The sequence below is a fragment of the Salvia splendens genome, chromosome 14 (genome assembly GCF_004379255.2).
Source record: "Salvia splendens isolate huo1 chromosome 14, SspV2, whole genome shotgun sequence".
Lineage (NCBI taxonomy): Eukaryota > Viridiplantae > Streptophyta > Magnoliopsida > Lamiales > Lamiaceae > Salvia > Salvia splendens.
The window spans coordinates 7,829,558-7,845,882 of NC_056045.1; the positions used below are offsets into that span (position 1 = coordinate 7,829,558).

Consider the following 16,325-nt stretch of genomic DNA (forward strand, 5'->3'; position numbering starts at 1 on the left):
TTTGTTGTTGTTGTTGTGTTACAGGCTTCCGTCGACACTGTTTCTCAATTTTTCAGTTCAGAATCGTGTGACATTCATCTAAACCATGCTGACATATTGGAGGCAATATGGTCTTGGACAGGAATCAAACCTCAAAATAGACAGAAAGTAGCTGAGGTTAGATCGATAATATTGATTAAGCCATGTTGACAACGTATTAATTAATAGTTTTATATGCTTCTCTCACTTTTGGGTTCCTTGCGTCCTCAGTCTTCTGAAAGGAAGTCAAAATGGGTAGTTATCAGGCGGCAACTTCGACAGGTCTGCGAGCTCTTTCTATATGAATTTTCGCACAATCATTCTGTTCGATTTAGTAAGAGATTTTGGCTATGGCCTTGAAGCTATGTTTAATTTGTCACGGCATGTAATCAACTACAAAGAGTGAGTATTCATAACATTCGTTTTCAACCTCTAGTTTTTATTTGTTAGAGCAAGGATAGTAAAAATGTTGAAGAGGTGGTTGAAGAAGATTCAATCACTCCACCGCTTAATATTCTGATGCCTAAACCGACTGGAGAGAACGACATGGGGTAGTATTCAACCTCTAATTTTTATTTGTTACTATTAGTGATTAAAACACGTGCTCCCACGTCTGACATGGGCATCTAATTATGCCATCCCTGTTATATAATTGGAATCAACTAATATAGGAAAAACAAAATAATTGCTATATTTTTACGAGTTGTGGTAATCTCATGAACTACTATTTAGTTATTTCAACATTTCAAATTGGACAATAATTTCCTTATCTTATTAGAGTGACTATTTTCAATTATTAGCTGTTTTGATGTTTATTTAATACTAAGATTTTCTCATCATCCAAATTTTGTTTTAGACATTTAAACATTATACTTGTCGCTTTTTTTTTTCTCCACGTTAATAAATTCGATTTATTTTAGTAACAATTAGCACATGCGACTAAATCAGTAGTAGTAATGATGAAACATATTTATCTATTAATAAATGTGAGTAATTTTAGTTAAGAAATCCGAAAATCAGTTGGTTACAACGGTCAATAGAATTTGGAGGAGGACCCCTTCGTAATTTTCAACCATCATAGTTTCATTTTCATGGCTGGTGAAATGGCGATCATGATTCATAATCATCTACGTAACTTCCTTTCTACTGCTTTTCTCTCTGCCTTTCATCCGGTAACTTTCTTCCTTCTCCGTATTTCTCATTTCCCCCTTTTTCTTTTGCATAATGAGTTGTTGATTTAAATGTAATTTTGTTTAATGTCGATGAAATGGATTAATTTCTTCAATTTCTGATTTCTTCTAATTTGATATTCACACGAATGTTTTCAAAATTGTTCTGATTAACTGTTTTATTTATTTATTTATTGGAGATTGATGCATTGCTGATTGATCTAGGGTTTTTTTTATATGGCATATATTATGTTCGGTTGAGATTGTTGTTTGATTTTTGAATTAGGATGCGAATGAGCCTCGTGGTGGTGAATTTGGAAATATTCTACAATTGTGTGATTGCAAATAGATGATTTCATGAATTGGTCTTTGTTCAGAATTGATGCCAGTCTGCTTTTTTTTTGTTTCCATTTATATTGACGTGTTCATTGCATAGATCGATTACAGGTAATGGTTGGGAGAAAAGCTTTCGTTGTGGGATTCGATTAGCTACGGATTCTTGGTGTTCCTGGAGGTCATATTGTTGCCATGGCTGCTGGAATTTCTTCTCCTAGGAAGATAGAGATAAACGGATTTATGGATGTCTTGTCATCCGCTTCATGTGAATGGTTCTTGATGTTCTTGCTGTATGTTGATGCAGCATTTTGGTATCTGCTCCTAAAATTTGCGCGCTATTGTGAACTGGAAACACCTTGTCTGTTATGCTCGAGGCTTGATCATGGTTTGGAAAAAAAGAAACATGCATTGTGTTGGAGCTTATTGTGCAGTGAGCACAGAGAAGAAATATCTTCACTGGTGTCTTGTTCTGTCCATTCTAGATTTGCTACTGTTCATAGAATGTGTGACGAGTGTCTCACATCGATCGCTATGCAGAAAAAATCGAGTTCCCCTGTGAACATGACCTGTTCCTGCTGCAGCATCATGGTGAAGTCTAAATCTAACACTGGAAGATTGCTACAACTTGACCCCCTTGGTTTTGGGGCTTCTAGGGAAAACATTAGGCTGCCTCAGCCTCATACACCAACTTCGATTAATTTCAGTCATAGTGATAGCCTAAAGAGGATTAGAGAAAAGTACGCAGGCACGGTGGTGACAGATCAACCAGCTCAGGGAAATAGTGTTGATGCTGACACAAGGTCTGCTACTGTAGCGTATACGAAGCTAAAATTGTCCTCTGATTCTGAGTCTGAATTTGCACATTCAGAAGATGATGATGATGTTAACACTGATATTGATAAAAGCCTGCACGAACCACCATCTGATTCCGATGCTCTAAAGGGCCCAACGGGTCAAGGTTTTGATGTGAAATATATAGCTCTTGATCCACCTAGTATGATTAAAACAAGCGAGCACAAGAATGAGGACACGTTGTCATCTAATGCCAATACAGAGCATTTTGCGGATCTTGATAAGGAAGAAGTGTCTTATTGTAAACGCAGTTCATCTTTGACACGAAAGCTAACTTCTTCATGTGACAGTTTCTCACCACGAGATGGTGGTGTTGGTTATTTTACAGAGACATCTGAATACAGCATTTCTCTCCCTCACTTGCCACCCATCTCTGTACCATCTGAGGTAATTTCTGTATGCAGTGTTGCTCCATTGTCCAATGACACAACACCAGAAAAAGGTTAGCTCTTCGTCTCCTCCAACACCCTCTCTTCCTTTTTCCATAGGTCTACCGTCTATACAAATCATTCACACTGTCTGCAAAAAACAGGGCTTTCTATGACTATATATGTAAGTTCAATAGTTTGGCTATCATATGCTGACTTGTTTGATGACTTTGCAGCAGAAGACACTGGGGAATTCAGTGAGAATGAAGAACCATCTGAGGCGTGTCACGCAGAAGCTACTGTAAGGACTAATTCAGATGATACTCGTCTGTCAAAGAATAACGATACACATCATATTGATGCTTCAATTCGTGGTTATGAAACTCCGCAACTATTATCTAGGAGTGCTTTTGAACCAACTGATACCCGTGATTATGCTAAAATTGAAGATGCGGCTGCAGTATCCACTTCTGATGTGGGGTTATTGCAAGAAGAACCCAGCCATAGAGTAGTTCATCATAAACATGATGAATTTAGAATAACAGAAGATCCTTATTCTAAGGCAGTTCTGTTTCCAGCTTCATCACAAACTGAGGACTCCTCATATATATCTGTGGATGAAATCACTGTGAACGACACTGAAGGTGAAAGTGTTGTTAATCAACTACAACGACAGATTGAGCATGATCACAATTGCCTGAATTCTTTGTATGAGGAACTGGAAGAAGAAAGAAATGCTGCTTCTATTGCAGCAGAGGAAGCAATGGCCATGATTACAAGATTACAGGAGGAGAAGGCATCATTACGTATGGAAGCACTAAATTACCTAAGGATGATGGAGGAGCAAGCAACATATGATGCGCAGGCATTGGAAATGGCTACTGATCTTCTTGCTCAAAGGGAGAAGGAATTGCAGGACTTGGAATATGAGTTAGAATCTTACAGAAATAATTTCCTTGATGACCCAGATGAAGATGATATAGAAAAGACCTCAGATCTGGATACTCAAACTGCAGCCAATACAGAAACAAGTCCTGGGGCTTCTAGTAATTCCTAATCTGACAAAATCTTGAGAGCCTGTGGCAACTGCAAACCTAGGAGTGACTCGGTATCAAGCTTTGAAGATGATATATATGTATACTCTGGAAATGTTTGAAAGAAGTTGGAGGAGCTCCATCAAGCTCATTTTAGTTGAAACTTGAATGAAATGCCTCATGGCCCAAGTTCTAGAAATGCCAATATCAAATTTTACTCACAACCAACAAGAACAATTTATATCATGAGAATGAAGAGAATACCTCTGTTGTGCAACAATTTATTCTGTATCTTCTGCTAAAAAATTGCACTCCCAACTCTCGACAGAAAATTCATGTCGATGGCAATGACCAACCAGCCAGATCTTCATCTGTCGATAACAATGTAAGTATTACCTTTCGATATACTATTTGCTAAATTTATGCACATCCCCACTCCAATATTATTACTACAAAGAAAATGGGCCTGGCTCGAAGGTTTAATTCGTTTCTCTAAAACATATATTATCAGTTTGATTATGTTTTCTGATTCTGATTAATGAAAATATGTAGGTCATAGAGTACACAGAAAGTTCCTTATAGGCTATAACTACCATATAACTATTGCACCCTTTCTTCTGCAAGCTGCTTGCATGATGTAGGCATGTAACTGCATTTGTTTTGAAGGGCTAAACTTGTGGTTTTGACATTATGCTCTTTTGCAGTTATGCCAGAAATGGCTCCTTTGGCACACAGAGAGCTATCCACAACATCTGTCATGATCAATCAGAGGGGCCAAAATGGAGATGATCAAGATGTTCTGATCGGTAAGTGTCGTCCTAATGATGGATGTGATTACAAGAAGATTCAACGGGATCTACTTGAACCTCCACTTAATCTTCCCCAGAAGATCGAATCACGCTCCAGGGGTGGAACATGTATAGTCAATGTCATCTTCGTTTTTTTCTTTTAGTTGGAGATTCGACTGCAGAGGTACTCGTTCTCCTTTTAATTTTTTACAGTTTCAGGTTGATTCTATACTTTTGACAAACTTGTAGCGCGTAGCTGATCATGTAAACTGTGGATACGAGCTTGCAAGTCCGTTCACGGCTTAGTGCAGAATGTAGATTGCTTACCTTAAGTAAGTTTGCATTTGCATTAAGCAGTTTGTTTGAGAAATTGATTTAGGGTCCGTTTGTTACACGAAATTCGAATCGAATTGGAGTTGGAAATCAATGAATTTGAATTGGAAGAAATCAAAACTCAATTCCAAATCCATTGATTGTAAAATGAAGTAATTTATATTATATTGAATTTGAAAAAATTGTGCACACAATACAAACTGCACACACATACTGCACGCACAACACACACACACATTGCGCACGCAAACTCTCACACACACTGCACACACTACCCACATTGCGCACGGAAACTTCCTGCTGTGTAAGAAAGCAAACTGGCTTTTCTTGATTAATTCAAAAGGGAATCTGAGGGTTCTTCTCCTTTCTTGTTTTTTGTTTCGGAGAAATGGATATGAGTTTTTCGCAAACTAGAAAGAAATTACATATGACCCGATGAATTAATGGCGAGTTTCATTTGCTATATATGTATATGCTTATGCGAGGTGTTTCCTATCTGCACATTTAAATGGAATCTAATAATATTCATATGAAATCGCATCCAATGCATGAGAATGAGATAGTTTAGATCTTATATCAAACATTAATATAACAAAAACAGCTAGCATTGATTAATTTTAATTTTTAAAGGAAGTCCCAACTCTATCTTGCTGCAATGCAAATAATCAGCTTATGCAGAAATTTTTCAAAAATAATTAACTATGTGTAACTCATTGTGTATTGTGTGTGTTGGGTTAGGGCTCCCAAGTCCTAACATGTGGAAAAAAGATACATATGTATTAGCTCATTTATTACTTAAATAGGTCAAGGAGAATTTATAAATACCTATCGTGAGTGTAGGAGCTCTCCATATTGAGAGACGAGAGAGAAAAATATGTAGAAGGAAAGAAGAGAGAAAAGAGTATGTTCTCCAAGTTTGTGCACTGTGCAATCTCGGTTTTTGTCATGGTCGGAGGTTTAAACTTTGTCTGATCGACTTGAAATTTTAACTGGAGGTAGAAGAGTCGTGAATCTTCATTCTGACTGGAGGAAATTGAATTTGAACGGTTTAGATCTTCAGCTATGAATTTTTGGAACATACTTGCAATTTCTTGAGATATTTATTTCATCTGTTTTGAAGTTATGTTGATTAACTAGTGTCTTCATTGCATTCTTAAGGATTAGATATCATTATAAACTTTTTGGTTGTATTATCTCTTAGGTGATAGTGGATTTGGTAGATCGGTGAGTCTCGTGATTTTTATCTCTTCACATTGAAGAGTGTTTTCCACGTAAAATATTAGTGTTGATATTTTATATTATTGCTTCTCATTATCATATTATTGATTTGTCCACATTAGGTGCAATTATATTGTGTTCCTATCATATTCTTGCAATAGGGGAGGTCTGTTTATCCGATGCGCCTTAGAATTAGATCACTCCTCCCAATATTGTGTGTGTCAGAGAAGTGTGTGTATGTCGTGTGTATTGTGTGTTTGTGCATGTGTGTGCATTGTGCGTGTACATTGTGCATTGCGTGTATGCTCTGTGTGTATGTCGTGTGCATTGTGCGAGCCAGTGCATGTTATGTATGTGTGCAATGTGTGTGGCGATGGGTGTGTGCAGTGTTTGAATATGCACCGCTAAGTGTGTGTAATGTATTTGCTCTGTGTTGAGTACAAATTCATCCCACTGATGGGGTTTGGTGCCCCTTGCACAGTGGAAGACTTGTATATAACAAATAAATCAGATAATGATCTATTTGACCGATTATGCAAGTAATCAATTCACATGTTAAACAGATAATTGCATGCTAGAACGAAAATAATTCATGCTTAAAGAAAGTAAATCCCAAACATGAATACTACGGTTTAGAGTTACCGATTTGATTCTCCAAAGAATCGTCGATTGCTTGCGCCTTCTCCACGATGATCTTTAATACTAGACCACGGATCTTCTGAATGGTTCCCGAACTGTATCTCAATATCAGGGTGGACTGATCTTGTCAAAATATTAGGACTCGAATAAAGAAGACATCTTATGGAGGAGAGCTGAAAATCTCATGGGGAAGAAAAATAAGAAGGAAAATCGTCTCCTTCTGTAGAGAGAAAGGAACGAAATTTCTGTAGAGAAATTAATGATCATTTTGTCTCCTTTATTCTCCTATTTATATTAAGTTACATATTTGGCCCAGTCAGGGATCTATGGAAGGTTTTGGATATGGCCTCCTCCAATTAGCTTTTTTACTATTTAAATTGAACCCACAATTTAATATAAGCTTATATTGGAATATTACGATCAGCCACTATAGAAGTAATATTGCACTGCCCATCCAAATCCAAAATTATAAGTAATCCGGGCTTCCGTTTTGTTTGTCGTTTATTTCCCGCGCTTAAGATAGAAATGTCCATTAATTAATTAATGTTTGCTATGGACTTAATTAATTAACATCTTATTAATTCCAAGAGTGAATTTAGCAAGAAACACTTATTTATTATTCATGGAATAATTAAATTTCAACTAGCCACTTTCCGAATAATAAAACCTTGTTCGAGCTCCTCTTGAGGACATTATCAAGTCAGACTCACCAGGCGCGCGATTCAGCATAATAGCAATCCTAGCACCGCTAGATATTAATCACCACTACCCAATATATCAGGATTATTGGGTTGTGAAAAACCCGCACCATTTGATAAGTCAAAGTAGTGCATAATCAATACCGTATGCTCAATGCTAACGTATGTTGATTAAGAAATAGTTGTTTATCAAGACCTAGTCTTCCAGTAGATATCATGAAGACATGTCTTGCAGTTAGATCCATTCAGTGCTATACCACACCAATGTCATCTTATTTCAGTAAGAATTAGAAATATGCGGGCTGACATTGCAACCTTTCACGATAGGTAGTCTAAGCCTATTTGGGTTGTGAAATTCTTGTTTTTCTTTGTTCAGAAATGACCGTGTTACCTTAAAGTGGACGATGCCCACAACCGGTCTACTAAAACAAAGACTTAGACTTTGTTTGTTTCTTATACATTTAAATGTTTGTAAAACATCTTATAAATGCACAAGCAAACACAATGTAATAATATTAGTGATTCTATTCGTGCGAAACTGCTCAAATAATACTGAATCGGGTTAAAAGTGGATTGTAGAGTTTTTCGTATATAAGCAAGATTCTATTCGTGCTCGAAACATGCTTTTCAGTATACCAAACCTAACACCCACATCGGGAGTCTGAGGGGAGTTGGAAGGTGCATATAATTCATGTCCAACCCTAATAAGTTTGAGGCCTTTTGGGAGTGACCCAAAAAAAAAATACGTGTGGGCTTGACCCAAAGCGGATAATATCAAAAGTCTGTTGTAGTCAACAATCCGAACAAGTGGTATCAGAGCCAGGTCGAGTGGGGCCAGGATGACTCAAGTTCGAGTCGGGCCCGCAATGTCTCGACGTGTCGACTGCGTCTGTCTGTTCCCTATGTGATCTGGTTTGAGGTGGAGGTTTGTTGAGTACAAACTCATCTCACATTGGAAGTCAGGAGTTATATACACTTTCCAACTTTCGTCAGACTTCCAATATGAGATGAGTTTGTACTTAACAAATCTCCCCCTCAAACCAGATCACATTGGGAAAAGACAAACGCAGTTGACATATCGAGACATTACGGGCCCGACTCGAACTTGAGGTATCCTGGGCCCAACTCGATCTGGCTCTGACACCATTTATTTGGATTTTCGACTGCAACAGACGTTTGATATTGTCCGCTTTAGGTCAAGCCCGCACGAATATGTTTATGGGTCACTCCCGAAAGGCCTCCAACAGATTGGGGTTGGATATGAATTATATACATCCCTCAGACTCCCGTTGTGGAATGAGTTGAGTACAAACCCATCCAACATCAGGAGTCTGAGACTCTAAGGGAAGTTGGAAGACGTATATGATTCTGTTCAACCTTAATCTGTTTGAGGCCTTTTGGGAGTAACTCAAAAACAAATCCGTTGGGTTTGACCCAAAGCGGACAATATCAAACGTCTGTTGCAGTCGACGATCCGAACAAGTGGTGTCAGAGCCAGATCGAGTTGGGCCTAGGATGACTCAAGTTCAAGTCAGGCCCATAATGTCTCGATGGTTTGAGGGGGGAGGTTTGTTGAGTACAAACCCATCCCACATCGGGAGTATGAGGGAAGTTGTAAGGTGTATGTAATTACTGTCCAACCCCAATCTGTTTGAGGCCTTTTAGGAGTGATGTAAAAATAAATATGTGCGAGCTTGACCTAAAACGGACAATATCAAACGTCTGTTGCAGTCGACAATCGGAACACTATGAGTATGGAATGTGTGAAAGTATCTAATTTTATAATTATTGAGAATTTAATTATTTGTTTTAGATATAGAATATTTGTTTTAGATATAGAATTTAAATCGTAGAATTTAGAAATTTGAAATATTTTAATTCTTAATTCAAAGATTTTTTATACTAAATTTGGAATAGAAGGATCTAATTTTCAATTCTATACCATCAATTTCATGACAGCGAATAGATCATTAGATAAAACTTGATAATTCAATGCCATATAGGTTAATCAATAGAAACTATAGATAAACTATCAATGCCATACATATATGTGAATGCAATATATAAGTCCCATATATGTTACTTATACGTATGTCATATATAAGACCCATAAAGGAGTTTTATATTGCTAACTCCCTACTAAATTGCTAACTACAACTAAATGATATGCATTGCATAATTAAATCAAAGAACAAGATCATTCATCCACGAATATCAATACGATGCATAAAATATCAATTAAAGATATTAATGTCAATTAACAAAAAAAAGTTATTTGTAACCAACTTTTAAAAAATATCTCAAAACTTTAAATGATTATAACTATCTCAATTTATATTATTTTCTTACATAAAATATATCAAATTAAAGATAATTTTATAAAGATTCTAACGAGATCTCACTTACATATATTATGATGTCAAAAATTGATTATTTTTTGGAATTTTTTTATATTTTTTACGTCAGTTTAATGGAAATGTATGTATCAAAATATGTCAATATAATATATACAATGTTAATGCAAAATTGTGTTGACATATTCAAGGAATATCATTGATATTTTTTATATACTATATTGACATTTTATCCAAAACCCTAAATTTGATTATTCTTCTAATCTATTTAAATTTAAATAATAATAAAAGAAAATTACACATGACAATTTATAGACTACTAGATCTTTGAAAATCCTATGAACTTAAATTAATTGTAGTTAGTAATTAAAAATGAGTTAAATTAATTGTAGTTAGCAATTAAAGAATGAGTTAGCAATTCATCGTAGCCTACCCATATATATTACTCTGAGATATGAGAATGGAAGTTGCTGACTCTTTTGTTTTGGGTTAGGAGAGAATAAAAAGTGGGCAATGGGATTTAAGTAGAATGTGGAGGAAATGATATTTTGGGCCAAGTGAATTTATTTGGAGTAAATATAAAGTTGGCCAACCCTTTTTCTTGTGCATTCCTTCCATTTCTATGGACATTCATTTTTTCGTTTTCATCTATGCATTTTGCATTTAGGCACAATTACTCTTATTTTTCTCATTTTTCCCTTCTCCTCAATTATCTCCAACTCTAGAAACATGTAGTAGTATATAATTGCGGATAAATCACACTATAAAATGATTTAAAGCTTAAATCTTACAAAATTCAAGACAACAAATAAGCAATTCGTTACTTATGCATATTTAAACTTTTCAAAGCATCAAGTCAAGTGAACTCTAAATATGAAAAACTTATCATCATAAACAATTCACTCCCTAAACATGTGAAATCTCTAAGTTTTCTAAGTTAAAGCTCTATCAAAATTCTTCCTCGAGTTTATTAAAATAATAAAAAAAAACATGACCTGAATATTATGAAAAGGGTTTGCTACCAACTTATTAAAAGACACTATTGTTCACTAAAATGCTAACAAAAATAACTTCTACAAACAATGCTATACTTAGTTAGCTAAGTCATCCACGACCCAGTCTCAAATTTTCAGTCATAAATCGAAAGTCTATTATTCCTTTGTCATGGAAATATTTCAAATTTCAGCCACAAGACCAGTAATCCAGCCTTAAAGTTCCTGTCACAACTCTACTATTTTAAATCATTACTCCTATTGTTTCCAGTTTCCCATGTTTAGTTATGTTGTGATATTTCTAAGAGAAAATGAATAATAAAACATTCAAAAATTATGTAGTTAATTTTTTTAAAAATGCATACACTACTAAAAAACTTAATTTTTATAAAATAACAACAATTTAGGACTCTAAAGAAAACGTTCTTAAATTAAAGATAAATTAACTTAATCTTTTGCTTTTTTAGGATGCTTCTATAACTATTTGCTTCCTCTAATTTTAGTTGAGGCACCAACAATAAAGACGCTTTTTGAAGCTTTGGTGGTGTCTACAGAAATACAAATTAGCATCCTTAACGTATTTTCTTTATGGTAGTGTATAAAATAAATAAATAAACTAGTACTCCCTTTGTCCCAGTTAAGATGACCTCTTTCTTTTTCACACTTTATTTTGAAAAAATTACAATAAATAGTAAAGTGGAGAGAAATTAAAGTAAGGGAGAGAATAATATAGAGAATAGTCTCTCTACATTATTCTCTCTCTTACTTTACTTTCTCTCCATTTTAACCATTTATTATCATTTTTCCGAAACACGTGCGAAAAAAGGGTCATCTTAACTGCGACGAAGGGAGTATTATACGATTATATTTTCTTGACGGAATAAAGACAGTTAATCCTAATATTTTTGTCTTTTCATGCAAAACTTGGCCATATGAAATAATATGAAGCATTGCATTTGTCTCACCGAAGATGACCCACTTTTCTTTTTAGTTTGTCCCACTCAAGATGACTCATTACTAAAAATAGAAATACATTTGTCTTTACTTTATTCTTTTTATTACACACAAAATTAAACTACATAAAATTCCGTGTCAATGAGTCATCTTCCTTGAGATATAGGGAGTACATAGCAATATAGTTAGTTGATAAATTTTAGTTTTGAAGTACTCGCGTGTTTCTTTGAAGTGTGCACTATTACCACATTAATTAGTCACATCAATATTCATCTGATTAATTATCAGGTGACACTATCATGAATTGTCCCCCATAAATCAAAACATTCATATATCTAATGCTGAAATATCACCCAATAAAGAGTTTGATCGCTGCGTATAAAAGTGCTTATGTTTCAAGATAGTTGATGCATTTCTCTTTGAACAGATTTAAAAAGTTGATACTTCCTTCGTCTTACAAGAATATGCACTCTTTCCTTTTTAGTCCATTCCATAAGAATATGCATTTTCCAATTTTTGGAAACTCTTTTCACTCTAATGAGGTGGGACCAACCCATTCTCCACTAACGATACTTTAATTACTTTTTTTTCTCTATCTCTCTCTTACTTTCCCAATTTTGCCAAACCCAAAGTGCATATTCTTTGGGGACGGAAGGAGTATGATAAAAGTTAAAATGAAAAGAGTAAAGTAAGAAAGATGATAAAGTAAGAGATACGAAAAGCGAATAAAGAATAAAGTATGAGAGAATATAGACTATTTACTAAAATAAAAAGAAAATGACTCAATTATCTTGGGACGATCCAAAAAAGAATACGAAGGTAAAGAGTATACATCTTCTGTATTTTAACCTGAAAAAGAGTATACATCTTCTGTATTTTAACCTGAAAATTTGGCTATTATTTCGTCCCTTGATTTCCCATTCTCAGTAACAGCATCCGCTCAAGGCTCATCAATCTTGAATAAAACAAGCTAAAAGAATATTTCACATTTTTTATTTAATTGCGTTCACATTATTACAATTCTGACTTCCAATATCAAGGGTATTTGATCTCTCTCCTATGGTATCAACATTTATTAAAATCATATACAGTAGTACAATTAAAAAAAAGAATGCAAGAAGAAAAATTACATTTTAGTTGATTCTTGAACCCAACTAAAAAAAATTAAAAAAATCAGTTATAATTTGTTTGATGATGTGTTAGGTATTCGGTTTATTCAGCGACGCCAAAGCGAGGCATTTGCTTAGGGTAGGGGTCCGTGGGATGAGATTGTCCGGCAAAGTTCCGGTTGCTGATGGAGGCGGTGCATGGCTTTCCTCCGCTGCCGCGGACCCACGTGCATCCGCTAGGCGCAGGCGGCCCGGTGGGGCTGCCCCGTTGGAAGGAAGGCAGAAGGAGGCTTTGGCCACTCTTCATGATCCATTGCTCTTCCTCTTCATCAAGAATTCGTGTTGCTTGATATGGTTGTACCATGAGCAGAAAAGCTAGTACCGTGATGGCTAAGAATGTGAGAAATCTTGTACACCTCATCTTGATAGGAGAGAATATAAATTGTGGGTTTTGGAGATGGGATTATGTGATCAGTTTTGATATGTAGATGATATTTTTTAGTGTGTGGGATGTTTGTATTTATAGTGCATATATCAATTGAAAGTTTCCATGCACATAAGTTTGACCGTTGACCCTATATGTCTTTTCACAAGGAATAATTAAGGACTTGAATTGGTCGTTAGAGGGAAAGAAACGGCTTCTTTTATCTTTCAATGGTAAATAGTAGTACTACCTCCATCCCTCAAAAATTTATCTCATTTTTCCATTTTCATCCGTCCCCTAAAATTTATCTCATTTAACTTTTTTACCATTTTTTATAATGGACCCCATATTTCTCTAACTCATTCATACTCACATTTTATTATAAAACTAATATATAAAAGTAGGACCCACGATCCACTAACTTTTTTAACTCACTTTCCATTACATTTCTTAAAACTCGTGCCCGGTCAAAGTGGGACAAATTTTTGGGGACGGATGTAGTAATACATTACTCTCGATTTCATACAATAGATGTCACACTTTCCTTATTAATTTGTCCGACAAAAGATGGCTTATTTATTTTATTGGGAAAAATTCTCTATCACATTAATATAAATATATCATTTTATCTCTTCATTTAACACACAAAATAACATATGTTAAAATTTCATGCTATTATCTAAGTGTGTCTTCTATTATGGAACGGAGGGAGTACTAATGTTTGCCACGAAGTTGACAATTATATTTATGCTCTTCTTTCATTACTCGGTTAAAAGTTATAACAAGTCAACCAAATACTCCGTTTATAACAAGTCATTGTAACTTATATAAATTGTTGTTTGGTAGGTGGGTGCCAAGGGCGTTGATTGGGGACTTGGTGGAAAACCTCCATTCTCTTTGAAATCAACTAAACAATATCGAAATATGATGTGAATTCAACTGAGTTTGGGAAAAGTTAATTTCTACGATCTTAATAACAGATATACATCACAAAATAATTAAAGAAGTTTTAGAAAAAATTTGCATTTTGAATACTAAATTTATATATATATATATATATATATAGGGTTGTGATCAATTGAGATTTTTTAGCCTAATTGAGAATTGAGATGCATTATTAGCCATTCATTTTTATTAAATGAGTGGTCCAGAATTTACCACATGGAAAATATTTTTACATTAATTAATTGTGAAAGGGCAGAATGGTAATTTCATCATACATTTTATTTAATAAATATTTTTTTATTTTTTAAAAAAAAATTAAATTTTTTTTTCGATTTTTTATTTTTTTTATTATTTTTATTTTTTTGTCAACTACATATACAATTCAAGTCAACTACACTCATATAATGTCAACTACATATACAATTCATGTCAACTGCACATATATAATGCCAACTACATATACGATTCATATCACCTATACACATATAATGTCAACTATAACCTGTTGACATTTGATGTGCAGGCTATTGACATTTGATGTGCAGGGCTATTGACATTTGATGTGCAGGCTACACATCGTAGTTGACATCGCGTGAAAATTAAAAAAATTTAAATTTTTTTTTTAAAAAATTTTAAAAAAATAAAAAAATAAATTTAAAAAAATAAAAAAATAAATTTTTTTTTAGTTGTTGACATTTTAATACGAGTTGTTGACATTTGATATTCTGGCTATTGAAATGAAATGACGATAATACCCTTAGTTGATATAATCTACTTGTAGTTGACATTTCAAAATGAGTGGCTGAAAATGCATCTCAATTCTCAATTAAGCTAAAAAATCTCAACCTAACAAGACCCTATATATATATATATATAGGGAGATGATCAAAATAAGTATGTGTTTAAATCCAGAAATGCAGACCAAATCTCAGCCCTAGGATTAGATGATCTAATGGTCAATAATTAACCAAAAACACGGAAGGTCATAATTAAGCAATTTTAGGTCATATTATAATATTTGGATTTAATGTCATACTAAGATCGTTTTAGGTCATGCTTTGTTAGCATGACCTACAAATTACCTAATTATGACCTAAAAGTGCCCTAATTATGATATTGTTCTGCGTTTCTGTATTTAAATCCAGTTTTGCATAGATCAAAACCCTATATATATATATATATATATATATATACTTTAAAAGCATGATGGATAGTCCTTGGACTAAGGTGTAATCACACTCGTGGTACTTTTTCACTATTCACCACAATTTTGCATAAAAAATGCCACCAAGGCATGAAGGGTCTTTTTGGACTTTTATAGGTAGTAGATATGATATTTTCTCTCTATCTCTCTCTAGTATAGGGTAAAATATTTCCTTATAGTTTGATTGCTTGAAACGATATTTTTCAGGTCACTTTTTTAATACAAAAATTCTATGAAAATGATTAATTATATTAATTATAAAAATTAAAATTATAAAATTAATTATAGTCAAACTTAATTTGTATTATGATTCGATAATTTTTAATAATAAAAAGTAAAATTTAAAAATAATCAAATGACAATCAAAATTATACTACATTTTTAATTTTAATTTTATGACTCAATTATTTTTAAATTAATATTAAAATATAATTGAGTCAAATTAAAATTAAATTTATCTACAAGTTATTTTGATAATGAAATTTATAATTTTAATTTTTATAACTAATATACGTAAGAATTTCATAGAATTTTTTATTTTAATTTTTAATTTTTGAATTTTTAATAGAAAGAGAGAAAAATAGAATTTAACATAAAGTGATTGAAAAAATAAAGTGAAAAATATCATTTTAGAGACTTATTATGCAACAGAACAAAATTATATTCATCAAAAATTTCAATTACATATACTAAAATGTTAAAGATGGAAGAAAAATTATTTTTTGAGGAATATTAATAAATTAATATTCCAAGAAAATTACTGTAGTCATAATAAATTAATATACTAAAATGACACTTCATTTTTTATTTTATAAAAAATCTATATAGTAGTGATAAAATGTGATCATTTGAACTTTTTAGTATATTAATTAATTAATCTTATTTTTTAA

The 16,325-nt window shown here is 33.5% G+C and overlaps 1 protein-coding gene across 3 annotated transcripts; it reads left to right on the forward strand.

Moving 5' to 3' along the window:
* The first annotated feature begins 1,059 nt into the window (after positions 1-1,059).
* On the forward strand, positions 1,060-4,935 carry LOC121766122 (myosin-binding protein 1-like). Of its 3 annotated transcripts, none has more exons than XM_042162465.1 (4): positions 1,060-1,190; positions 1,624-2,817; positions 2,980-4,162; positions 4,482-4,935. In XM_042162465.1, the coding sequence occupies exons 2-3, from the start codon at positions 1,716-1,718 to the stop codon at positions 3,798-3,800; spliced, it is 1,923 nt and encodes a 640-aa protein (XP_042018399.1). In that variant the 5' UTR covers positions 1,060-1,190; positions 1,624-1,715; the 3' UTR covers positions 3,801-4,162; positions 4,482-4,935. The 3 variants fall into 3 exon arrangements, with proteins under 3 accessions (XP_042018399.1, XP_042018400.1, XP_042018401.1); XM_042162466.1 differs by having other exon boundaries at positions 1,159-1,190; positions 1,635-2,817; XM_042162467.1 differs by lacking the exon at positions 1,060-1,190 and having other exon boundaries at positions 1,229-2,817; positions 2,983-4,162.
* The last annotated feature ends 11,390 nt before the right edge of the window (positions 4,936-16,325 follow it).